Source organism: Zootoca vivipara, chromosome 1, assembly GCF_963506605.1.
Source record: "Zootoca vivipara chromosome 1, rZooViv1.1, whole genome shotgun sequence".
NCBI classification, from domain to species: domain Eukaryota; kingdom Metazoa; phylum Chordata; class Lepidosauria; order Squamata; family Lacertidae; genus Zootoca; species Zootoca vivipara.
Window position 1 is genome coordinate 59404739 of NC_083276.1, and position 27657 is coordinate 59432395.

At 42.2% G+C, this 27657-nt stretch overlaps 1 protein-coding gene across 3 annotated transcripts in view; it reads left to right on the top strand.

Annotated features, from left to right (window-relative positions):
- The first annotated feature begins 1670 nt into the window (after positions 1 to 1670).
- The window catches only part of NELL1 (neural EGFL like 1), a 368190-nt gene continuing 342203 nt past the window's right edge, over positions 1671 to 27657 (top strand). For all 3 annotated transcript variants that reach the window (XM_035117428.2, XM_035117446.2, XM_060275202.1), the window contains exons 1-2: positions 1671 to 1942; positions 12406 to 12534. In XM_035117428.2, the coding sequence (XP_034973319.2) occupies positions 1894 to 1942; positions 12406 to 12534 (178 nt within the window). In that variant the 5' untranslated portion in view covers positions 1671 to 1893. The remainder of the gene's footprint in view (positions 1943 to 12405; positions 12535 to 27657) is intronic.

Consider the following 27657-nt stretch of genomic DNA (forward strand, 5'->3'; position numbering starts at 1 on the left):
AAAGGCTGAAAAAAAAACTTGAAGGTTGTGATTTCCATGTTCTGTATTCCAGCTATATGCAAACAGAACCAGCTGTTGTAGAACGAGCACAACAGGTAGAGTGCAGGAAGAATATGCTTACATTGTGTGCCATATTTTCATTCTCCACATATTATTGATCTAGGCTATTCTGAATCACACAAAAGTGCTGCTAATAATGCAAGAAAATGACAAATTTTAACAGTTAGCTGTATACCATAGCTCCTCTGGTATCAAAATTGCTTGTGGTTTTGGATGGTGGAGAAGTGTTTTCATTGCGGCTTCCCTGCCTCCTAAGACTGCAAATGCTAAGCTTACTTAATAGGTGTTTAGTTCAATGGATCTGTTAAGAACAATGGATCCGTTAAGCTCAATTGATCTTAAAAGAATTTACTTCTGTGCTTAGGAACACACTGCATGAATTCTCTTATTTGAACCTCTACAGAAAGCTTGCTTACAGCCCTGCTGCTGCTGAGCAGGGTTACATACTCTGTGGTTACAAGTTACTGGTTACAACTTCTGTGCACACACAATTCTTGCTTAAGTCAATGGGACACAGTTGTGCCAAACTGATCATGGCACTGTTTGCTGAATTTTGATTAATAAGTCACAGCAGGATGCATGCCCACATACACATGGTTGAGAATAAGTCCCATTTAACCCTATGTGGCTTACTTCTGAGTAAACATGAATAGGGCCAAGAAACCGAGGAGGTCAAAGCAGGGAAGTGTGGCTGGAGTCCAATTCTCATCAGCCCCAGGCCAGCATGCCCAATGGTTGGGGAGATGTGAACTGTAATCCAACCACCTTTGGGGAGGTGTAGGTCCCCCCATCTCCGGGTTAAAATGTTATCTGTTTGCATTCTTTCACTGCATATCTGTTATTAGTCACTATTTCTAAATGGTGTCAGTGGCTGGATGGATACAGGCAGCTATGTTACCGCTCAGCAGCAGATGACGGGCAGGCAGGAAAATGCTCCCTGCTACTTGGCAGGAGGATCCAGACATTCAAGCCGACTCTCCGCCCCCCTCCCCCCGTCCTCCGATAGTTCTTAGGTATATTCCCAGGGGCAGGCAGACAGGGAAAACAAAACGTCTTGGACTATCGCATTTCGTAGTCCAGATTCTACTACTTTATCAGACGTATGGCGTGTCCTCATTTGGCAGGTGTATAAACACATGGCTGTAAAGGGAGACAGCGGGGCTGGGAGCCCTATCAATTAACCCGAATAAAGCGTTACTGTTTTGTTCTCCCCCTGTCGTCGAAGCGCCCTTATTTATCACGCAAGACGAATTATAGCAGCAGCAGCAGTAGCAGAGACTCCCTTCTCTCTCTCGCTTTCGGAGTAAGTTGCACGGCTCCCTGGACAGCCTCCCTTCCTGTTCACTTGCACAGGTTCTTTCAGAAGATGCCTTTGCCTCCCTCTTTAGAGGGGGTTGGTAGTGCTTCAGACTGATCCATTAGGCACCAAGAGGGGGATCCGCTCAAGCGATGAGCTCACGGTGCCACTCTCCTGGCGGCAGGCGGAGGCAACTGGAGGCGGCGGGGGCGGCGGAGGAGAAAGAGCTGAACAAAGATTGAGCGTCAGGCTGGGCGTGCGCCGCGGAGCTCCGCGGGGGAAAGGCAACCAGAGTAGGGATCACCCCCGAGAACACGTGGGCTCTTCCAGGGTAGCAGCTCTGGCCGCTGGTTGTGTGCCGCTGTCTCTCGCTCTCTTCCTCCCCTCCTCCCCTTTCCGCCCCATCTCTCTTTCTATTCGAAGCCCTGGCAAAACGAGCGCTTCAAGTTTGGAGGCTCCGCAGCTCAGAAGAGTGCTAGAGCCAGGCTCTGCCGTGCGCCGGGATCTCAACGGGGAATACAGCGCGACCAGCCCAGATGGATGTAATTGTAGGCGTTTGGGTTTGCCTGGCAGCTGCGAGAACAGGTAAGGCAGAAGGGGTGGCGGACGGAGATTTTTTTTTTGGGGGGGTGGGCATCCCCGCCCCAGCAGCCTTCCACGGAAAGGGAGGTGCGAAGCAGCTGCAAAGGCGCTGCTCGCGACGGGCACGGGGGTCATTACGGAGGAGAATATATTAATAGGAAATAATCCTCGCTCACGCGTTCGGTGTATCTGTTGCAAAGACAATAGACAGCTAGTTGGCATTGTGGAGGAGTCGATCTCTTCCCCTTAGGTGCTCGCTCTCTCTTCCTCTCTTTTTAAAAAGTGGGACCGGGGACTATTCTTGCTCTAGCCCTCCAGCTGCGAGTTAGCGCAGAAACCGGAGCTGTGTGTGAGTGAATGACGGCGAGGATCAAGGGGACAGCGGGGAAAGGGGTGGGGTGTTTTATCTTTAAGGTAATCGATTTTGTGCTGAAAAGCGACCGTTATGGATTGTGGCTTTTTGGGAGGTGGGAGCAAAAGCCCAAGGGCTGGAAAGTGGGAGGAAAAGAGATCTCGATAGTGTCGCTGGCTACCTTGGAGGTCCAGAAGGAGACCCGCGATCCCAGGGCGCCGCCACCTGCCCCATCTAACCGCCTTTCCCCTTTTTTGCCGCGGCTTGCGAGGCGGAACTCGGAAACTTTGCATTGCAATGGCAGAAGCTCTCTTAGGACCTTGCAAGTCCTGCTTAAGCCCCACCCCAGCCAATCTGTTTTAGGAGGCACCGGACCGCTTTGGTAGCAGCGGCGGCGAGCGGTGGAAGGAGAGGCAGCTGAGCAAGCTGCTTACGTTTATCAGTCGTTACTGCAAACCCCAGACCCACAACGTCCCCCCACCCCAGCTTTCTGATTCCCTTTGTCAAGCCTTTTATGATTTGTAAATTGATTTGTTCATATAACGCAAGCACCAGTTTAAGATTCATTCATCCCCTCCTGTGAGCACGCTGAAAAAAGCAGGTGACTTCTACCTGCCAGAGGTAGATAATCTCCTTGCCGAGGCTCGCAAGACAACGAGAGTGTGTGCTTGTGCGTTTTAAGATGAGCGTTATTCCGCCAGGGATTTCTCCTCCCAGAAAAGCGGGAGTGCCTGTTTCTGGGCTTTGCACATGGGTGACACTCTTTTATTGTCTTCTCAGCCACGGACATGCAGTTAGCTTGGCTTTTCACTGAAACTGTTATGTCTGATCCAGGAGGGGGATAAAATATAGGGAGGGAAAACGCTCAAGGATAAGATCAGCTGGAGATATTGAAATCGGATGCAGTGATCCTAGCTCATCACAATGGCCTTGATGAAAGAAAGAAAACAGCCACCATTAATCGGCTACTAACAGTTCAGGGCGCTGTGTGTATGACAAGTGGTCTTGCTTTTCTAAGTCTTGTTCTCAGTGAGAAATCTCCCTGTTCCCCTTTCCAGCTGAGTGCCTTTTCTTTTATTTTGCTTTAAACGTTCTGGACATTAACTTTCTGTTGCTTCCCGAAGATGAGTTCACTTGCTCATTTTGATTATTATTTCTATTTTATAGGCTTTAAACTAGCAAAAATTCAGGAAATGAAAAGTTTGGGAAACCTTCCTAGGCATCCATCCTTCTTTTTGTTTGCTTACAAAGAAGGTGGAGAGGATTTTAAGTACTAACAGTGGAGAGCTTTAGGGAAACCCACTGCACACCACTTTAGAGAATACAAGAAATCAGGTCCCTAAGGGTTTCTTTGACATAGACCGAGGGGAGTACAAACAGCTGGTTTCCAGAATGCTTTCATTTCACATGGTGGGGAGCAATCTGCTTAATTCTGGCATTTATAATAGTGATTTGTCAGAGTGCTCCTGTTCAAGAGGGATGGGGAAAAAAGAACCTTCTATGTACATCTGATTACCCGCCCCCTTTAGCTTCCTGTCTTCTAGAACACACTTTAATTGAGACTTAACTGGAGCAAACTGCTTTTTAGGGCAATCTGATCATAATGTTGAAAGCCTGCAGAAGGAAGAAATGGATGCATGTGGGCTGCTATCCTTATGTCTTTTTTTCTTAACAAATACTTGCTACATTGGTTGCAGTGGGGGCCATCTTAATTAAAAAGGGTGCCTTAATAGGAATAGTTCTCTAGGGTTGTCAATCTTGTATGTGCAGTTAGGAGAATTAGGAAAATTTCTTTTAAAAAAGGAATTAAGCAGGAATAGTTTGGGCTTTTTGCTTGTTTCTTTTGTTCTCTTCCCACCTGTTTACAGAGTTTTTTAAATAGACTCTTTGCTTTACAGTATATGATTTTGAAGGAAGTTAAATTTCTAAATGGTTTTTTTTTGGTAGATATTGCCTCCCTAGTTGAAATGAAAATTCAACATTTCAGTATTGCCCCTTATCCTAATCTGTGTCTAAATCCTGAAGGTATAAGGCATACTTAGTAAGTTGCACTAAATTTACTGGTAGCACAATTTAGACTGTAACACCACTTACCTTGGAGTAAGTCCCATTGAATTCAATAGAACTTTTGAGTCGATATGGTTAGGGATTGTGCTGTTACTTCCTAAAGTAAAGCATCTTTAGGGTCATTCTGGCAGACACTCTTTCAGAGATGTCTGTGAAGAAAATATCTTTACTTCTACAGATACACTGCCAAGATTGCATAATTTGAGCTTGTACAGTATTTGATATTCTAGCTATAGCTAGTTTTAAGACTAAGGGGGCAGATCCATCAGAACACCTGTGCTTAGGTGGCTCCTGGAATAAGCTTTTGTAGTAGTTAGGTAGTTGGGACTTGCATCTGTTTTAAACTACTGCACATATGATCCCCTTTATGTCAGCTTGGATCTTTCACTAGTCAGAAAGGAATTAAGCAGTTTATTTCAGGGTATTGAAAACAAGTCTGTAAAGCACTTTACATCAAATGTGCTTTGGAGTGATTAATAAGTATGGGTCCACAAATGGGAAACTCTTTGGGCACAATTCATCCAACATTATGCAGTTTATAAATCCTATTTGTTTACGTAGGGGAGAGTGAAACATGGGCTTAGCCCTCTTTTATGGAAATCACTGGAACTTGAGTGTTTAACCTTGAATGGTTGTATCCCTGTCTGCATAGGCCATCCACGCAACTTGCTCATTCTTCAATCCAGTAAATAGGATCTAATTAGCAACCAGGTCTTTACTCGTAGATCCTCATGTGAATAAGTTGTATGGATGATGCAGTTAGATGAAATCTTCTCATCCATAAAATTACAGCAAAATGTTATGGCTTAGTTATGAGGTGAATAATTTGGAAAGTTGTGGTGAGCATCCTTTGCTATTTAGATTTTTGTCAGACAAGATTTTTTGTTTTGAAAGAAGTTTCATAATAGCTATCAGCAGTAAATATTGCATGGGGATGGTAGTGGCATTAAACTGAATGTTCCTTCTGTATAGGCAAGATGAAAGCAAAGAATTGTGACCTGGAGGTGCATCAATGAGATACTTAGGCATACAGCAATCAAGTGAAGCTCTTCTATGATGGTCATGTTCCAGGTAGCCAAGAGGCTGATAAAAACACAGTAAGGTGGCAAGTCTGTAGGGTTTTGAGTACAAATTGGTTACTTTAAAGATATTTTTTCTGTTGACATGAGTATAACTTTCCACAATCCTGTGAATAACCTTTACCATTAGTGGGTCGAATTCTTTTCCTTCTCTTTGCAAAATTAAAGACATAGGTGCAAATTGAAGATGTAACTGAAAGTCAGGATGTCAGTTTTTCCAATCAACTGGGCTAAGGGAAAAAAATCAAACCAAACGATTTGTGCTACTTTAAAATGGAAAATGATTTCCATTTAATGGCTCTTTTTAATTTATAAGAAGAAAAACGAATTGCCTTGTCTCTCTTTGTTCTACTCAAGGCATTGGATATAAATGAAATAGTCACCTGTGCTCTTCCTTAAGATCTTCGAAGGAGACTTAGTGACCGTGAGGAAGATAACACACCTGTTTGTACAATAGAAGCTCCAGTTTATGTGTTTATTAATTTTTTAAAAAAATGTCTGCATGCAATCTCAGGAGCCAGTAACCAGGGGAATTAGGTATAAAAGTCAGATGCTTAGAATGCAATCCCATGCACACTTTCATTGGAGTAAATGCCATTGAACACAGTTGGTTTTCCTTAGTGTTGCACTGCATCTTCCCTGAAGAGCTTCTTTGAAGGTAGGATCATTGTCAATCAAAACTGAAGAGAGGCATAGCTGGTTGATCATATTCTGATAGCTAAGTAAGTCTGAAGTTGAAGGTCTATTTTTAAGGTTGCAACTTCTTTGGTGGAGACTAAATTTCAAGCAGGAAAAATGGTTCATACATATGTTAAATGCATGAATGTATGGTTGGGTATTTTGCCCCCTGTGGTTAAGACCTGCATAAGGAATGGCAACTTACAAAAAGGATAGTATAGAAGTCCATGTACCATGTGCCTAAAAAACAGTTTCTTCTCCCATTGCTTCACAGCATATACTTTTGGGACATGATCATTTTCCAGATTTGTCAAGGAGGGAGAGGTTTTCTTTGTCATTTAACTTAGCAGAAAGAAATTGATTGTGGGGCCAAAACATTGCCGTATATATATATATGAGAGCCACCTTTGGTGTGAGCAACACATACTTTGCTTGGATATTAACAACCATGTGGATAGAGGCTGATTGTGTGGAGCCCAACCATGGACTGAGCATTTTGGTGGTGGTAATTCTATGGAAAAGACACATGCAATCATCCCCCCCATCTGTTTGTCTTATCTAAATATGGCTCATGAGTAGGGTTGCCAGACTCAATAGAGGACAGGACTTCTGTGCCTTTAATTGCCCTGCTCTCTTTTGAGTCTGGAAACCTTAAAGAGAAACCAGCAGACCCTTTGTTTAATTTCCAAGCAAAGGGTCTGCTGGTTTCTCTTTAAGGTTTCCAGACTCAAGAGAGCAGGGCAATTAAAGGCACAGAAGTCCTGTCCTCTATTGAGTCTGGCAACCCTACTCATGACTCATAGAAGAGCAGCTTTCAAAGCAGTTGGAGAAACATGTAAAGGACCCCTTTGAATTATGTAGTTCATTGTTTATTTCTTTAATTACATACCACTTTATGTCAAAATAGGCTTTCAGTGTTTTACAAGCATAGAAACCAGTTATTTATTATTTGCTATACTGATTATATTACACTACAGACTTACTCTTATTTGGAGCGAAAATATTGCTAGGCAGATACATATCACTAAGGAGCTGCAGTTCATATGAGCATAAGAGGAACCCTACTGGGTCAAACAAAGGGGGCATCTAGTCTGGGATTCTGTACATCACCGTGACCAAGCAAATGCAAGCAGAATATGAGTAGAGTAGCACTCTCCTGTTTGTGATTCCCAGAAAACTGAGGCATACTGCAGGTAATAGAGCTGTTATGGCTAGTTGCCATTGATAGCCTTATCCTCCACGAATTTGTCTAACCACCTTTTAATTCTGTCCCAAGTTGATGGCTTTAATCAAAATCCCTGTATAAAATGCAGTCTCTCCTCAAAGGTCTCTTGCCAGTTTGTTATCTTCTTGTCAACAGAACCCTTTTTCATGCCACAGTACATAGTACCAAAGGCAGGCCAGGAATATTTTGGTACTTGAGCCAGAGCATATTTCCCTGGGAGTGAAAATACAACAATGATAAGTTAAATAACTATCAGATTGCTTTTCTTTCATGACACTTGGCATCATTCATCTGCCTGAAATGACCACCTCACTCTGCTGATGGTGGGGCTTTGCATGAGTTGAATTCAAGGTTAAGCCCCAGAAAGTGGCTTAATATTGTAAATATTTAGATACTGGAAATGGGTGACTGGTAACAAGTTCTCCTTTTTTAAAATCTCGCTTAAATGGTATAAAAATCTCGCTTAGTTGGTATAAATCTCACTTAAATGGTATAAATCTCGCTTAAATGGTATAAAAATGCGGAGTGGAATTTGGATGCCAATGATCTTGTGTGGATGACTGCAAACAATGACATAAATTTAAAAAGTACAGTATGCATGAGGAGCACCCATCCCACTATAAATGCCCATCTGAAAGTAAGAAGAGGTCTCAGGCACAGCCATCAAGGGGAGAAAAGGAATCAGAAATGGGTTAAGAACAGTGAGTGCGGAGAAAGAGAAAAGAAGACAGAATGGAAATAAAAAGAATTGAAGAAATAAACAGGAGGACTAGAGGAAAGCTTGAAACAAGATAATGTCTTGTGGCACACTTGGAACTGTATTCCAGTCGCAATGACTTTGCTAGCTGGGAATAGACACCTCTATTTACAGCAGGAGCACTGTTCTGCATGTTGTGAAAGTCTCTGGAATAAAAGGAATAGTTGATGGGAAATGTCTAGATCCTGTGCACCCGTTGAGCCACAACTATGCATTTGCTGCTTTATTGGCAGTATAAATTTGAAGCTGCCAGCATTGTCCAGGTCTGCAAAAATATCAGGTCTCTGGGTGCACCTGGCATTTCTCCTCAGCTCTGCCATTCATTATGGACCTTAGTTATAGTTACTGAAGATGGCAGTACCAGCCTGAAAGTGAAGTCAAATACACCTCTGGCTCTTCTCAACATATGTTATGAATGAAGCCAGCAAGAGATTTAAAGGCCAGTTAATACGGGATATCTATAAAATTCACACTACACTTTGGTACTGCAGAATTAGTGTGTTAAATTTCCCTAAACATTTATGTAAGCTGAGCTGACTTTTATGTGACATAAACAACTTGCATGGCCTGTCTTTTACTCGGCATCCAAATATGCAGTCTGAGCCTAAACCGGCAGCATGTAATGTCACATCATTCAGGAGTGATTTTCTTTTTTTAATGGTTGTGCAAACTTGCTTTTGTTGTGTGAAGAAATGTATGTAGTGTTCCTGTAAAGGTAAAGGTACCGCTGACCATTAGGTCCAGTTACGGACGACTCTGGGGTTGTGGCGCTCATCTCACTTTACTGGCCCAGGGAGCCGGCGTACAGCTTCCGGGTCATGTGGCCAGCATGACTAAGCCGCTTCTGGCGAACCAGAGCAGCACATGGAAACGCTGTTTACCTTCCCGCCGGAGCAGTACCTATTTATCTACTTGCACTTGACGTGCTTTCGAACTGCTAGGTTGGCAGGAGCTGGGACCAAACAACTCACCCCGTCACGGGGATTTGAACCACCGACCTTCTGATCGGCAAACCCTAGGCTCTGTGGTTTAGACCACAGCACCACCCGCATCCCTGTAAAGATGTTCATGTAAAGATGCTTAAGAACAGTTTTATCAGGATGCAGCTACCTAGTTATAATAGTTTCTATTGAGCTCTTAATAATATGTCTAGCTCTTCAAGATGTTCTTCACAGGGCTAGCTGACCCTATCGTTAAGGAGAGCAAGGCAGGCAGCAAATTTTGGATGCTCATAAAGAGCACAAATTGTCAGTTTCGTTTTGGGTTTTTTTTTTTTTAAAAAATACTATTATAGCAGGGAGGAGAAAAGCAAACTAGTTTTTTCTAAAAGGCCTTGGGCCTACCCATCTCTGCCAACCATGCATGAGATTAAGGGTAGCAATCCTATACCTACTTACCTGGGAGCAAGTCTTGTTGATTTCAATGGTGCTTAATTCTGAGTAGAGATGTTCGCCTGGTAAAAGAAGAACCCTTTAATGTTTTATTTCTGTAGGTTTTGGAACATACTCAAATTTTATCTGTGTAAGGCAGATGCAGGAATTTCTATAACCATATTTAAAGTGGCAGCATAGAGGTCTGACTTGCTGGTAAATCTCTGAAATTTTGAAATATCCAAAACAGGCTCTAAATTTAAATGTTCATACACATTATATTTACCAGTCTATTCTTTTGTTTTTGTTTTAATATAAAAGTCATACAGTTCTTCACCTGTTGTTTTTCTGGCACACAGAAAAATCCGTGCATCTCTGTAAGAAAAAAGCAGAGATATATTGTGTGCCCACAGTGTGTAAAGACACATCAGATTTGTTTTCCTTGTGGAAAAGAAACATTTTTGCAACCCTTTGTTTTTTCATTTTTGTGACACAGAGATCATTTCCTTATTGTAAAATCAAAACGCGAGTTGGTCTTAAATGAGCCACACATCTGTTAAAATTATATTCTGTATAATTGTATGGTATTCAAAAATGCTGCTGTAAAAAGTACTCTATAGTAGAATGGATTTTGGGGAAGCTAACTGACAAGGGTCCCCAATTCACAAATCCAACAGGAGCAAATCCTGAAAGACCAAAATAACATCGTGGAGACTAAGTATACCCAGGCTTCTGCACACATTGTTGATAAACTTTAATATCTAGGTTCAACTTTCAGAGCACTGAGATCAGTTGCAGTTTTACTATTCATTTCATGGTTGGAATTTATTCCTTTGTGTTTATTTCAATTTAAATCACTGGAAAAATTCAAAAGGAACAGGGGTGATTTCTGCAATACGTCCAAGACACATGCCACATTACATAATTCATTACGTTGGCTCCCCCTTGTAAAATTCAGCTTTACTGATCTGTTTCTGAGTCTGTTGATCTCGTTGGAGTTGTGCATAATCACCTGCAGAGCAGTTTTATGAGTCTGCTGCTATTCTTTATTTCCTAGACTAAATAGATGCAGCAGCAGCTTTCATGCTGACCTCTGGGCATAAATATCCACTCATATCTTAACTGATTTATTTTTGCATGGGAAAGATAAACAGCTACTACTGAAAAAATATGAACAAAATAGCCTGTGGGATATCCGGTGTTAGACATCTTCAAAGTTGAACCATTAAAATCAATGGACTTAAGTGAGTGTAGCTCTAAGAATGTAGCCAGAATGCTCTCCTGGAACCCTTGTAGTCTCATATACACACATTTATATTACATATGCTTGATAAAATTTTGGAAATGCCAGGTTGTTGTTTTTTAAGTGTGAGATTATTCACATTTTGCAGAAGCTTATTCCACATATGTGGAAGCCTGTTACTGTACAGTATATGGAGCTCTTTTGCTGCATCAGTGAAATGGATTTTAATGTGTGTTGACCCTTCCAACAGTTTTTGTAGTCTTCTTTCCCATCAATGCCAAGGAGGAATCCTTGTACTTTGTAAATAAGTGAGGGCATGGGTCTGTGGTCATCTGTGTGGCCAGGACTGCAGTCCTACTGGGTAATCAGCTCCACATAATTCAATTAGACTTGCTTCTGAGAAGAAATGTACAGAATTGCATTTCATTAGACTAAGGTGGAAGTCAATGTAGTACCAAGGAGAGTACCAAGGTCAGCTAAGAAGATCAGCTTTGCTTGCCTGGTAGAACTCCTCTTCCTCACCCCCGCCTCTTCTTGGGGTTCTCTCAACCCTACAGAATGAACTTGGGGGAAATGCAGGTGAAAGAGAAGGGAGAGTGAGTCCTTGTGCTGGTTTTCTCTAGCAGAATGGGATAGGTGAATCTGACACTAGGATGTGATGGTATTAAGTCATTGTTATGGCACATAAATTGCAGCCCTCTGACATCATGCAAATGCATCTTCGAGCCAAACCTGACAGTCCTGGCAGTCTGTTACTGCACATTCACACACACCTTGGTGCCTATTACTTTAAGGAGTTATTACCTTACACAGCTCCTTTGAGAGGTAGGGGGCCTTGTCTAGCAGGGTGATCTGTATAACAGTATCATATTGGAATGGAAACCATTGCATTTTTTAACATGTAAAATGCACAAGTTGAAGCTGTATCAGTAATCTGAATTTCCAAAGTGAGGGAGAGATAAATGCTGGGTTAGTCATAGTTGGAGTATGAAATCAATGAATTTCAGTAACTTAAATTGCTGCCAATGAGTATACTCTTAAATATAACTTGATTGGAACCAGCCTGCAGTTTGGATGTTTTCAAGAAAAACCACAGTGAATTTATGCATCCTGTACCCGAGCACCAAGATAATCTTCCGAATGCAGTAGTACATTTTTGCCTTTGGTGAAAACCCGAACTAGAAAAGGCAAGAAGATACAATGTTATTTGTCCAAGTTACATTCAAAATACTTGGATAATCCAATGAAAGGAATAACGCAGGTAGCAATATATGGGCTACTAAAGTGTTTTAGTGGGTTGTAAGTATGTAAATAAGACTCAGTCCTTGGTAATAGCATATCTCATTAAACACAGCCATTACTTGCCCAATACATTACAAAATTCTCCATCCGATCTCTGTCTGTCTTCATGTTATTCATCTTTTTAGTTCTTAAGGATTGTTTAATTGCAGGGCTCATTTATCATGTCATGCTGTTGCATTACTGATGGTGCTTTTTTGTGCCCTGTCCCGTATGGTAAAAAAGATCTGGAAAGACAGGAGTTCAGTTTCAGTTAATGCAGTGGATCATTTTTGTTGCTTGTAGGACTAGGGCTATTCAAAAATAGAATGTGGCTATAGCACAGTTCATGGTTGCACAGCGTATGCAGTTATTTTACTTGAACTAAAAATTAAAATCTGACTTCTTTTCAACCAGTTGTAGGCTTTGGAATGGACCCCAACTTACAAATTGATATCATCACAGAACTGGATCTAGTCAACATGACTATTGGAGTTACACAAGTGTCTGGACTACATAATGCCAGTAAAGCATTTTTATTTCAAGGTAAGGCTAATATCTTTATGTATTTGACAGGAATGAAAGTGCGAGTAACTAATAATTTGGAAGATAGACATATTTCTTGCATATGAAGCATGTTCCTTCCCTCGCCAATCTCTGTCTCGGTATCTTAAAAGTAAAGTATATCAAAACCACTGTCTGTAGACAGTAATGATGCTAAATAGCTTTAATACTAATTTTATTTGAAAAGTTTTTGTTGTTGTTGCTGGAACACTTTTATGTTTGAGGGGGCGGTTGCCACAAGAGAGTTACTGGTGCAGCTGCACGGATAGGCCATCCCTACAGTTCTGCTACATAACTCTGCCAGTATAGCAACCCAAACGAGGTGGGGATGTGGCCAGGACATATAAAGAGTAGACACCACCATAATAGTATAATAAATACATAAATAGTGGACCATTATATTGACCATGGAGCTGATGTGAAAAGGAAAATAAAATACTGTCCTCCTGCCCTTCTGATGACTCCACAATGAAATATAGTATATGATTCCAATCAGGACCCAATTACAACACCATACCTGCCAACATTTTCCAGCAGAAAATTGAGACACGTTGTCAGCTGGCTTGCGCAAGAGCACAACACCAAAAGATGCGAGAGTCAACTGGCCGCCTGCCCTGCCACAGCCCCTACCTGGCAGCTGCTCCCTTTCTCCCCTCTTTGCTTGCTTCCTCTGCCTGTGCTGCACCTCATGCAGCCATGACAGTGGCGGTGGCTTTGGCAGTGGCAGAGAGGGGCCGACAAGAGCAATGCTACCCTGCATACAAGGGTTCTGCTTCATGAAGGGATCCCCTGCTAAGTGCAAGTGCTGGCTGCAAACACCAGCTAATCCTCCTCCTGTGCTGGAGGGGGGAAACGGGACATTACCTGATGAAATCAGAAGCCAGGATTGCTTCTGTAATTCTGTGAATGTCTCAGGGAAATACACTTGACAGGTATGCAACACATCAGCACCAGGATAAAAAACCCTAGAAAGGAGGACCACAACTGAGATGATAGGGTGTGTAGCATGGGACTATATCTCTCTAGTCTTAGGTCATGCAAGCACAGGGCATATATGGGGGAACCCTGGTGAAGAGAAACAGGGAGAATGTGCAGAGTGCCTAAGTGTCCATTAAAGGTCTCTGGGTTAAGATAATGAGGGGGAAGTTGTGTTAGCGGTCCCCACACCAAATAACTTTGTGTGGTGGGGACCTGTGGGTGGGTGGGCTTTCTCGGTAACAGCCCCATTCCTTTGGAATAATCTGAAGTGCATCTCACTAGGACATTCCTGTCATTTGTCACCCAGTCAAGACACACTGCTTTGCTTGGGCTTTTGGGAAAGGGCAAGGTATATTAGATTGGATTTTTATTGCTGCTGCTCTTTTGTTTGCCTGGAATTTATGTTGGCTTGTATAACTTTGGTTTTAATTCTGTGTATTACTACCCTGGGAACTTCAAGTGAAGTGTGGTCTATAAATACAGTTGATAAATAAATAAACAACTTGGCCTCACAACTCACACAGAAACTTGAGCTTATTGCTAACACTTCTTTGCCTCAAACATTAACAGGTACCTTGCATTGGGACTCTAGTCAGAAACATGCAAGAAGAATATAGTGTGTGGTGGTAGTAGGGTTGGTTGCATTAGTTGTCTGTGAGACAGGAGGGAACAGTTAAAAAGGTTATTTGGCCCATATAGGAGCCATACTATTGAGTGTGGGAGTCCCCCCCCCCCACTCCGTGCAGTGTGGTATTAAGCCCTGAATTCAAACCTGAAACCCCCTATATATAAAACCTGTGCTGGTCCTTCAGGCTAAGGCTCCTCTTCAGGCCGTTGTGCTCCTTATGCACATGGCTGGGTAATGAGGTGGGGAATGCCCATGGCGTGTCTTGTTTTCAGTTTGCTTGTTTAAAAATTGCTTTGTGGTGTCTGCAGTGTGGATTTGAGGTTGAGGGAGGTCCCTCTGACAAGACTATTCCTAGTTGCTACTATTAAGTGTGTGGCTTTGTGGCTTCCCTTGTGGCCTGGCCTGGTTTTTCCTTTTACCTGCTTGGTAAGAGAAACTTAATTCCTCCCTCAGTGGAACTTTTCCCAAGTAGGGCTATGTATGTGTCTCTTCCAGCTTTTTGGGTCCTGTGTCTTAATTCTGTCTCTTTCCCTCTCTTTATGTGCTGTGATCAAAAGATATACTCATAAGCAGTGTGTGGTATAAGGTGAACTGAACTTCTGTGTGCACAAGGATACATATAGCTCTTCGTTGCTAGTGTTTTTGTGCCTGTGATGCAGTGGCATGCATTGGAAGCTGTCATGGCATAACTATATCTGGCAGGATGTGTGTGTGTTTAGTGTAGGACAATGTTCCCCAAAGCTGTCAAAAGGAAGAGGGAAGGGGGGGAATGCCACCAGCAAAGCAATGCAGCTCCCCCCTTACCCCGACAGCTTGGGAGTCACGGGCCGGCAGTGCACTGAATGTCACTCCCCTCAGTGAGGGCACCTGGGGTGGTTCCGCCTCCCCCTTCCTATGCCTCTGGGGAGAGGGTGAGAGGAACTGGCTGGTGTAATCTGCAGCTATGTTCAAGATGTCTGTAATCCAAAGCAGGATATGGAGACAGAGCTGGCTTTTAGAGAAGGTGGGGACCGAAAGTATATTCTTGTTGTTAAGTAGTATTTGGGTATGAGACAGTATGGTATGAAAATATATATATGCTTTTTAATGATCCAGGTACTTCACATACATTATCCTGGTATCCATACAACAGCTCTGTAACATGGACCACCAGTACTGTTACCCTAGTATTGATCATGTACATATGAGAGAATGCTTAGCAATACTCTCTCCACATTGGACTCTTAGCCATTATCCTACATCATATGGAGTGTTAATTTTAAATGAGGAAGAATCTGACAGTGCATGGATGAGGTCAGGGTGATGTGGGAACACTGGCACGAGTGCCAATCGATCAGCAGGGTCAGTTTGATCACAGTGCTCGACCTCACACACACCCTGCTCCTTCCCTGCACTGTCTTGGCAAACAGCAGCACTTCTCCTAGAATCATAGAGTTGGAAGAGACCACAAGGACCATCCAGTCCAACCCCCTGCCAAGCAGGAAACACCATCAAAGCATTCCTGACAGATGACCGTCAAGCCTCCACTTAAAGACTTCCAAAGAAGGAGACTCCACCACATTCCTTGGCAGCAAATTCCACTGCCAAAGAGCTCTTACTGTCAGGAAGTTCTTCCTAATGTTGAGGTGGAATCTTCTTTCTTGTAGTTTGAATCCATTGCTCCGTGTCCGCTTCTCTGGAGCAGCAGAAAACAAACTTTCACCCTCTTTTATTTATTTGAACATGGCTATCATATCACCCCTTAACCTTCTCTTCTCCAGGCTAAACATACCCAGCTCCCTAAGCCGTTCCTCATAAGGCATTGTTTCCAGGCCTTTGACCATTTTGGTTACCCTCCTCTGGACACGTTCCAGCTTGTCAATATCCTTCTTGACTGGACACAGTATTCCACGTGAGGTCTGACCAGAGCGGAATACAGTTGGCTGCTTCTGGTTGTATCCAGATTGTGTCCTCCTGCTTACAGAAGGTTCTTTGTTTCCCCTTCCTTTCCGTAGCCCTTGCACCCTGTACCACTATTTTGAAGCCTCCAAAGCAGTTCTTGTTGGGATGGGTGCTGGAGGGGGTAATGGCTTTATTGACTAATATAGTGATGGGGGGCTCCACTGTCTCAAAGAGCCTTTTGTCAGTGGAGGGACACAAATTGTGTACAATCCAACCACTGTAATATTATCTGCACACTATGAAAACCTAAATAATATTTACAAATCAATAGTGGAGCCACATGGTAATTTTCTCTTCATTGTGGTCCACCTTGTTCATGGAGCTATGCTCCATAACCCACATCCGAAGGCTTATGTAAACTAGAATAATATATTTGAGCATGTGGCAAGTACCTTTCCCTCATAAATAGCAACCTAACAGCAACCTGCTACTATTTCTCTGGAATCAGAGACATTTCTTACCAATCTTCTTGATCTTTGGCATTTCTCAGGGTCTCAATTAACTGTTCATACTGAAGTGTAGGCCAACATGTGTCCTCATCTCATTCCTAGCAAAGCTAGAGGATAAACATTTTAATAGTGTTGTGCTTCGTGATCTGGCTGTGTAGTTAACCTATTCACAATGTGGAATTCCATGCAAATCTGTAAAGTGAACTAGAAAAGTTGCAGCATTGTAAGGGAGCAGGGAATGGTTATATGAACCCACTTTGGGTTACCGTATATTCCAGCATATAAAATGACTGGGCATATAAGACGACCCCCAACTTTTCCAATTAAAATATAGAGTTTGGGATATACTCGCTGCATAAGAAATACGACCCGGCGTATAAGATGACCCCCGACTTTTGAGAAGATTTTCCTGTGTTAAAAAGTAGTCTTATACGCAGGAATATACAGTAGTTTGTGATCCATGCCTCCTATGAAACACATAAAAAAACAAACAAACAAACAAACAAACAATATTCAAGATACAAGGATATCTCTATGTGTGTGTGTCTCTTAAATGCAAATTTAAAAGAGAATAAAGTGATTTTTTCAGTATGTATCAAATTTATTATTATTATTATTACTATTATTATATTTAAATAGGATGCAAGGCTGCTGACAGAAACTAAAACAACACAGTTAAAATACAAAAATCTAAAATAAATAAATAAAAAGTAATCATTAAAATAATTAAACCCTAATAGAATTTTTAAAATCTATGAAAACACAGATAATAAAAACAGCACAGCACTATTGCAAGCCTTTATTTGAAAAATTGTCAGTTCCCAGTTGTAATGATAGGAACATCAAAATTTCAAAATGTAAAAATATTACAAGTGTAATGCTTGACCCAGCAGGAAACCATCAATTTCAATGAAATAGCTAAATTAACAAAAAAAGAAGAGAAACCTCTGTTGTCATTGCCCCATCACTGCATGTGTTAAAGCACTGTGATCCATAACTTAATCAATGTAAAAATTCCTATATGTTTCCACTTTATTTATCTCAGCATTATCTGCATGCAAAAAGAAAGGCTCAAGATGTTTAGAATTGATTTTTCTTAATAGTTCTGTTCAGTTTTATCATGCTTAATAAGATAATATATAATGACAGCAATTTTTTAAAAAGTAAAAGCCATTGTTTCACTGTATAATCTGTTGAGACTTTCTGTTGTTTTGCTGCAGATAGCATCTGCATAATTAATTTCTTATGAGTTGGAAATCCTACTTCCTTCCATCTTCCATTCAGTAGCACAAGCTGAGGTATCAAAAAAGCCAAAAATGGATTGAACAACCATGTCAATTTCCTGCCAAAAGGCCCTCATACATGCCCATTATACATGAATGTATCTGCCTAATTTCCCACAAACTTCAATGCAATTTATGTCCAGTGACACAGAATCCTGTACTGAATGAGAAGAGTTGCTAGGATGGGTAGTAGGAGGAACTAGCAGCAGTATAAAAATGGTGGGCGTGGATAGGTGTAAGGGTGCTTTGCCATGCCAAATCTCTTTCTTTGAAGTTGCATTTCCTTGGATGAAGTTGGTGCTGGGAATTTGTTGCACACATATTTGTTCAGTATAAGTGTACCTGTAGGGTACAGGTGCTTATCATAGTTGAACTAGGGAAGGGTGAGGATGAAAGGGGCATGAAAGGGCTTGCAAAATAGATGGGGTGGTTTCATAATTGCGCAGAAGTTGAAAAGGGTAGTGAGTAGTTGTAATGTGTGGTGAGAAGAATACAGAAAGGGCTTCAGGAACGGGGGTGGGAAGGTGAAAAGTGAGCTCAGTAATTCTAGAGGGGGGCAAGGGGTTAATTTGGGAGGAATTGTGGGGTGTTTGCAAATGGGGCAAGCAGAACTGCAGCCCCTAGTAGTTACTATATTTAACAAAGATATTAATTAACCACATAAGTTTGTGCACTGCATATTCTTGTAATAAAGAATGTGGTAATTTTAATATAGGAATGTCTTTTTAAATGGGTATAGTATACTCTTTAACTTATTGATGCCACTTTAAATACCAACAGCTTTTTTAAAAACTAAACCAGGAAAGCTTGGAGCAATAGTTGCCCCTGTTTAAACTCTTTTGCCAGATTGCCCTTGTAATTTACTTCATCCCAGTTAAGCCATACCAAAACTGAGGGCCTTTGTTGAAGTCTCTGTTTCTTTCCCTACTGATGTAATTGAAGTGCAAGTCTGTTTTTTTGCCATGCTCTCCTGGAATTGTCCTCAGACTCTCCTAACAGACCTAGCATTCCCAGTTGCCTCAATTCTGTTCCCTTGAAATAAATTAAAAAATTGTCTAGTAGCACCTAAGAGACCAACTAAGTTTGTTCTGGGTATAAGCTTTCGTGTGCACACTTCTTCAGATACCAGCATGCACATGAAAGCTTATATCCAGAACAAACTTAGTTGGTGCTACTGGACAATTTTTTAATTTATTTCGACTGCATCAGACCAACATGGCTACCTACCTGATTTTTTCCCCCTCAGCACTGTGGACAGGGCTCTTCAGCTTGGGCTAAGTGGTTCAGCTTCCCCAGTAAGTCTTCAGCCACCACACCACTCTCTGCCTTCCTCTCAGGTCATTTTTCTTCCTCAATCCTTCTGGCTGTCCACCACAAACATCAAGCACCAACCAACATGGACTGATTCAACCAACTAACTGCCAAAGACTGACTCTTACTGGCTAGCCCCTGCATATTTGCTTTGTCTGGCCCTCCCTAGCCAATCACAAACTCTAAGAATACTAAATATAGCAGCAGCAGCAGCAGCAACTTATTACTTATACACCATTCATCTGACTGGGTTGACCCAGCCACACTGGGTGGCTTCCAACAGAATATACACAACAAAACATCAGACATCGAAAGCTTCCCGATACAGGGCTGCCTTCAGATGTCTATGAAAAGACATATAAATGTTTATCTCTTTAACATCTGATGGGAGGGAGTTCCACAGGGCAGGCACCACAACTAAGAAGGCTCTCTGCTTGGTTTCTTATAACTTCACTTCTTGCAGTGAGGGAACCACCAGCAGGCCCTCGGAGCTGGACCTCAGTGTCTGGATTATAGTTTCCGAGTCACCTTCAAGGTAGCCCTGCATAGAGTGCATTGCAGTAGTCCAGGTGGGAGAAAACCAGAGCATGTGCCAGTCTGGCAGGCAGGTAGGGTCTCAGCCAGTGTACCAGATGGAGCTGGTAGACAGCTGCCCTGGATGCAGCATTGACCTGCATCTCCATAGACAGTTGAGAGTTCAAAATGACCCCCACACAAAATGCCCCTGCACACATGGTCCTTTAGGGGCACAGTCCCCAACACCTGCCCACCCTCTAAACCTGCAACTGCCAACCAGAACATGCATATAGTATACCATTCTTTTGCATACTGAGGGTTCTCTCTCCAAACTCTAATCACCTGTCTAAAGTCCCCCAGTGACAGTTAAACCTGCGGTCATCTGACCAAGGTGGAAGACTTCCCCCATCAAACACACTATAAAGTAAATTATTATTCAAATGACAGACTACACTACACAATACCCATTAGAACACTGCTTAAATAATCAAGTGGGTTAGGATTTCAGTTTTCTTTAACAGAGCAGATATTTCTACATTAGGCATCATTGTGTCTGTTTTTTGGATGAATTCACAGTTTGCAAGTAACTGTGTAGTGACTTTTGAGCAGTTACTGTATTTTTCCATGTATAAGACTAGGTTTTTCCCCTTAAAAATAATGTCAAAAATTAGGGGGCGACTTATACTCTGGGCCATCTCCCCCCATTTACTTAAATCTGAGTCCCCCAAAATAGGGGGTGTCTTATACATGGTGGTGTCTTATAGACGGAAAAATACGGTAGTTTATTTCAAATCAATGAATAGGTAAAATACCATGGAGGTGCCCTGGGCTCTCAGTCTTAAGTTTAATATTATGCAATATTTATGTTGCTTTATCTGTAACAGGAGGTGGCAGCACTTCATAGTCTTTTCCCCAGTAGGAAAGCAGAATTGGTTAGGGTTGCAGGATCAGAAATGAGGAGTTAATTGCAGCTCTTGTCTGTTCTTTGCAGAACTATGAAGGGGAAATAATCTCTACAGGCATAATTAACTGTACAAACCCAGGCAGTATTTAGGGCCATCGTTTTCCCATTTCTTCTATTTTAGGTTGGTGTTTAAACTTGTGAAAAAGTGGCCCTGTTAGAGGTTGCTTCCAAACAGCACCGCTTATTTCGCAGTGCTCCTGTTATGTCTGGATAGTGGCAGCAGTGGTGATAACGTAATACTTAGTACATATAAATAACATTTAAAGTATCCAAAGCATTTTGCATGCCTCATCTCAGTGACCATTTCTAAAGTAGGCCACACCATCATATTAACAGATTGGGGGTGGGCTGAGTTTAGTATAATCTGGATTGCGTAAAGCCACCTAGTGAATTCTGCCAACCTGAAAAGAGGTGAATCAGGGCAAGGTAAAACTGCCTTATTCAGGGATCAGGCTAAAAGTTGCTTCAGCTTCAGATGGAGACCTATATAGGAGCAGCAGTTCTGTCCCAACTGCAAGCTTGCTGGGTGGGCAGTGGGTGGTCTTCAATTAATGAGGGCTGCTCCAGCAGTTCTTTAATCCAACACAATGGGAGACATGCTGGTTGTATTGGGGGTTCTGTAATGGAGTTTCCTGAGTCAGAGGACAACAATGTAACATCTTTGGGCTATTGGAGCCCTGGCACCACAGGCTTGTCTTGGCAGAAGTACTTCTGTGTGCAGTTACCCTCCTGACTCTTGAGTCCTCAACATCATCCTCTTCATCCTTAGGGCCATGATTGATAGGGGTGACTTTCAAACCATAGACATCATGTTACAGTTCAGTCTCTTGCCTTAGTTTCTAGCTTTTAGATGACACAATTAGAGAAGAACTGCATGTCTAAGTTGCGCCTTAGTGGGCAGACCCAATTTAGCATGACAGTTAATGCTATCTTCCTTGCTGTTCATTCTCTTGCATGTACTGTTCTGTCTATTTCATCTGCATGACACCATGTCCTGGGAAATTCAAGACAAAAGTCATGGGAGCCTTTTGTTGAACTGTGAGACTCCACAGCTCTCTGACAGATGCTGCTCTCATTTCTGTCGTATATGCAGGCAGAAGGAGAGACCTGGGGGGGGGCACCAGCCTTTCCCTATTTCTTCTAATCCAGGCTGATTCTTGAAACTGAACTGCTTGTCTGCATTTTAAATATTCTGACAACTAAGAACATATCTACTCTTTTCATGTCATTTTAATAGTAACTCCAAATAGGGAGCCCTGTAGTTGCACTCTGTCCGGAGGTAGTATTGCATAATTATAATGCAGCAGGGGCCCAACTTCATAGGATGCTTAGCTAGGAGCGTTCAGGTTTTCAAAGAGTTGCCAATACATGCTGGAAATGTAGTCTGAAATGTGTTAATAGCTTTGTGCAAATAGAGACAAGATTTGGTTTGAAAACTATTTGACAGTTTACCTTTGTGTAGATTGCTTTCTCTGGATATTAACAGAGATATTTTCTCATTATAAACCTGTAGTCCGACCAATTTTTTTTTAGTTCCTGTGGCATATGTCTATCTAGATGGGCATTGTGCTCTCTCTCTCTCTGTCTCTGTCTCTGTCTGTCTATTTATATATATATGGTGCTGTGATAGAAAAAAGTGTTTTTCTTTTAAAGGACCTCAAAATCAATGTACTTAACCCATATTTTGCAGTATAGTAGGCTCACGTTTGTGGGGGGGGTTACATTCCGGGGATTGTGCTTAAAGCTAAAACAATGCATGGTCAAGACACATTGGGTGCAGTGGTGATGGGATTGCCCTTTTAATTTATTATTATTATTATTATTATTATTATTATTATTATTATTTATTGCCAAGCACGTAAAGCTGATTGTGCACAAGTTAAGTGTGTGCATGTTGCAGGCTTACTGTACAGTCATACCTTGGATCCTGAATGCCTTGCAATTTGAACGTTTTGACTCCCGAACACCGCAAACCCGGAAGTGAGTCTTCCAGTTTGCAAACGCTCTTTGGAACCCAAATGTCCAACGCGGCTTCCGATTGGCTGCAGGAGCTTCCTGCAGCCAAACAGAAGCCATGCCTTGGTTTCCAAACATTTTGGAAGTCGAATGGACTTCCGGAACGGATTCCGTTCAACTTACGAGGTACAACTGTATTTCCAAACAAAGTTTCTTTAATGCCTAAATGTCAGCAGCTAGATGCCTAAATGTTTAGAGCTAGAAAGCAGTAGTCATGTTACATGTTAAATGCATTGCATTTTATGTTTTTGGTTACTGAGTTTGAACATTATTTTTATTACATTTTATAATTTTGAAAACAAACATTTCAGATTTCTTCTCTCAAAGCTTTTCAATCACCCGTTAACTATTATACTCACTGAAACTTTCGTTTAAAAAGTCCTCTGTCCTAGTCTCTAACCTACTTTTTATTGAGATGGAAAAACTGTGATTGGGGTTTGACTTCCGCAGACTGATATTTTTGAATTATATTCTATTCTACATTCCCCCCCCCCAATAAAAGTCTTTCCACTGAAATGCTAGCTGTTTCTGTGGAAGATTTTTTGGGGGAGGAGCACATGGAAGCACTCTCATTCATGTGCTGTTCCCCCTAAAATTTGAAGTGGTTGAACCCCAAACACTTGATTAGTACCTCAGGGTTTGTTGAAGGTTTGCTGAATCATCCAAATTTAAATGATATCTTCTCACATTCTGGTAACTTCATGACTTTTGTGTCTTTGATAGTATGCCAAGAAATGGTTTGTCTCTCTTTCTTTCTTTTTACAAAACTACTGCATTAATGAAGTAATTGATGTGGCCAGTTACTAAAGTACTTTCAATCTTCAGCACACTGTGGTGGCCAATTGGGCTTAAATGACCCAGGTGGCGCTGTGGGTTAAACCACAGTCTAGGGCTTGCTGATCAGAAGGTCGGCGGTTCGAATCCCTGTGACGGGGTGAGCTCCCATTGCTTGGTCCCAGCTCCTGCCAACCTAGCAGTTCGAAAGCACGTCAAAGTGCAAGTAGATAAATAGGGATCGCTCCGGCGGGAAGGTAAACGGTGTTTCCGTGCGCTGCTATGGTTCGCCAGAAGCAGCTTTGTCATGCTGGCCACATGACCCGGAAGCTGTCTGCGGACAAACGCCAGCTCCCTCGGCCTATAGAGCGAGATGAGCACCGCAACCCCAGAGTCGGACATGACTGGACCTGATGGTCAGGGGGCCCTTTTTAAATTCTATCAAGGAAGTTGGTTTCAGCGAGTTTAGATCTGCAGATTTTCACAAATGGGCTGACATTGTTAAACTGCTCCTTGAATAAACTAAAGCAATATACATGTGTCTTTCTCATCCATGAGTGTCAAATATAAATTGGGAGGTTATCGAATGATTTGACAGTTCTTTAATGCACTTCACCTTCAAAAACTCCAAAGTGACTTATGATTTCTAACAAGCAGACTATCAACATATGCATGCTATAAAAATGCATTGATCACTAAAATCAGTATTTCAGAAGTTCAGAATAATTAAATTATTCCTAGCAGCCACTGTGCCACAAAATTCTTCATATATAAATGTATATGAACTGTTAATTTCATAAGCTGCTTTAGCTCTAGTCTAGTGAAGGATGGCTTGCATGCAACAAGAGATCCCTGTGCACAATTCACAGCATTTGCAAATGCTGTGGCTGCTTTGGTGAGAGAATGACCCTTTGCCCCATGTCTAGCAGGCCAGCTTGCTGCTCTAGATCCAGACAGAGATATAAAAGTGCAGCAGACTCATGTATCCATGATGGAGCTTGTAGACGTTCCCACCCTAACCTGTCTGTTCTCAAACAAAGCAATAACACTGTGGCCTTTGACTTGCCATCCCTTTCAAATTCAGGGTTTACTTACTAAGACCTTTATGGAAAGCTTGTTTCCTAGTAGAACAAAGTCTTCCTTGCTTTAATGTTTATCCAACATGTCTCTCTTGCACATTGTTTGCTGATAGCAGAGGAGGAAGATCTTCATATTATTCTGTCATTATACAGATGGAATCCCAAGAGAAATGATGGACATTCTTGGTAGTTACTGAAACCACTGTCCTGATGTATTGTAGATTCCTACACTGTCAGTGCACCAGCAGTCATACCAATTTGCTGTACAGATTTATACACAATGGCTGCTCATCTCTTCAGAAGATAAGAGGCTAATCCTATGCATGTTTAAAGGTAAAGGGAGCCCTGACCATTAGGTCCAGTCATAACCGACTCTGGGGTTGCGGCGCTCATCTCGCATTATTGGCCGAGGAAGCCGGCGTACAGCTTCCAGGTCATGTGGCCAGTATAACAAAGCTGCTTCTGGCAAACTAGAGCAGCATACGGAAACACCGTTTACCTTCCTGCTGTAGCGGTACCTATTTATCTACTTGCACTTTGACGTGCTTTTGAACTGCTAGGTTGGCAGGAGCTGGGACCGAACAATGGGAGCTCACCACGTCGTGGGGATTTGAACCCCCGACCTTTTGATCGGCAAGCCCTAGGCTCAGTGGTTTAACCCACAGCGCCGCCCACACCCCGTGGGTGCATGTTTAGTTCAAAGTTAATGCCACATAATTGAGTGGAGCTTGCTACCAAAATATTGAGACATTCTTAGTCTCATTACATTGAAATAGGTACCATCTGAACTGGGAAGGACTTCATTTAAAGGATTTTTTTTTTAAAAAAACCTGTATAGATCTTGTCTTTCTGTTCATTTTATTTATTTACTTTGTGACTGCCAAAGTGTGTGGGTCACGGACTTCCGGTCTGGCGCCATTAGCGCTCGGCACGGGTTCCTCGATCTCCGAGAACCCTGGCCCCGCCGAGGAAGGGGTGAGCCGCCTGGGCGATGCGGCCACCCGGAAAACCCCCCGATTTGGCTTTCGGGGGTCGTGAAGATCCAGCGGAGCTCCCTAAGTCCTGGCTGATGCCCGGCAGCTCGACGTTTGAGCTCCGAGAGCAGTCAGTCCGGGACGGAGCCTTGAATCCATTCGCTACCTCGGCGGAGTGAAGCCCTAAGCCGTCGCTTCAGAGCACCAGATACCTTCAAATTAAGAATTAGATCGTGAGTAACAAAGATTCTTTAAAAATTTGGATTGAATTTGGACTTTGGAGGGGAATTTTAAAGTAAACGGAGGTCGTTCCCCCCCTTCACCGAGGGAATAAGATGCAATTGACAAGCCTGCAGCCATAGCGCTGGAACGGGACTTTGAACTTTGCTAAAAGGAAAACTTGTATCCCTCCCCGGGGTAGCGGAGCCAAGGGGAGGTGAAGGATTTATTACGTGGATTTCTGCAAAAATTTGGATGGATTTTTAACGAGCTCTCCGGCTGCCCGGTGATGGGAACTTGGAGGCTTGGGCCAACTTAACTTTGATTCCGTCTCTGACACAACAGCCTATTCGCCATATTGTAACCTGAGAAGACAAAGGATATAGATAGACTAAACAATCTGGCAAGATGTGGGAGAAGGAGCTACAAAGTGTCTGGGAAAAAATTCAAGAAGTTGCGACGGGAGTAAAGGAGTATCGAAGACTTACGAAGTTACTGATTGAACCCCTGCACCAGTTCTCTCCAACTGACAGCTTAGAGACACAGCAGGAAATTTTGGAGGATCAAAATTTGAACTTATTAGAAGAAGAGGCTCAAGAGGAGCTCTATACTTTGAACGATGTGCAACCGGTGGGAGAGGTTGCGCGGGACCTTCGCTACAATAAAAGAGCTGTATTGGACATAGATTTCCAGGAGCTGCTTCTCTCAGTGAGAGAGGGGGGGCAGGTCCCTGGTAACAACAACCAAGCTGTGCCGAAGAAAGTGACCTGGATCCGAACCTCCTTAGTGAGAGGAGGGAGGCAAGATCCAGGCGAAGGACTTTTTAAATGGTGGGACAAGAAAAAGAAGAAACCAGTGGGGGGTTGGCAGAGGGGGTGCTGGGTGGAAGAAGTTGGGCTGGACAGGGTAATAGATGGAGTGGGTTGAGATGGAGTGTAAATGAGGGACTGATAAAATGGTTTTGAATTGGATTGTACACAGGAGTTGGTTCAGGATTTCCGGGGACTGGTCACAGGGTGAAGGAGGGAAGATTGTAGAATTTATGGAGTTAAGTGAGATGCTAGAATATGAATTGTATAAGTTAGAATAATTTTAGTGAATAAATAATAGGCTAAAGGGAATATTTAGAGTAAAAAGAAATTCATTATGTGGTAAAAAAATATATATATGGCATTAGAATAAGAATAAAACGGAGATGTCTGTAATTGGTAAATAATGAAAAATGAAAAATTGCCAAATAGAGGTTGTTTTAGACTCGGAAAGGGAGGAGCGAGGAAGTCACAATTAGAATAGAGTCAGGAATATTAGTTGGATTTTTTTTGCTTTGTCTTTTTCTTTTCTTTTTTTCCCCTATTTTGCTTTTTGCCTTTTTTGTAATTTTTTCTTGTTCATTTTTGTTTCTTTTTTCTTTTTTTTGTTGGCTGTTTATGATATGATATAAGATTGTATTGTTGTTGTTTAGTCGTTTAGTCGTGTCCGACTCTTCATGACCCCATGGACCATAGCACGCCAGGCACTCCTGTCTTGCACTGCCTCCCGCAGTTTGGTCAAACTCATGTTCGTAGCTTCGAGAACACTGTCCAACCATCTTGTCCCCTTCATGGATCAATGCCTTGTCGTGGCGAAGGGGCTTGAATAACTCAGAGAAGCTATGAGCTATGCCATGCAGGGCCACCCAAGATGGACAGGTCATAGTAGAGAGTTTTGACTAAACGTGATCCACCTGGAGAAGGAACTGGCAAGCCACTCCAGTATCCCTGCCAAGAAAACTCCATGGACAAAGACAACAGGCATATAAGATGGTAATGTGAATGTAAATCTTAAGTTGAAAATGTCAATAAATATAATTTTTTAAAAAAACCAAAGTGTGTGGGTCACATTAGTTTTATAATGTACTCTAACTATCCCTGCTCGTCTAGTTGAAGGGAGTGTTTAAGCTGAATAATATAATAAGGTGGTGTCTGATTTTGTAT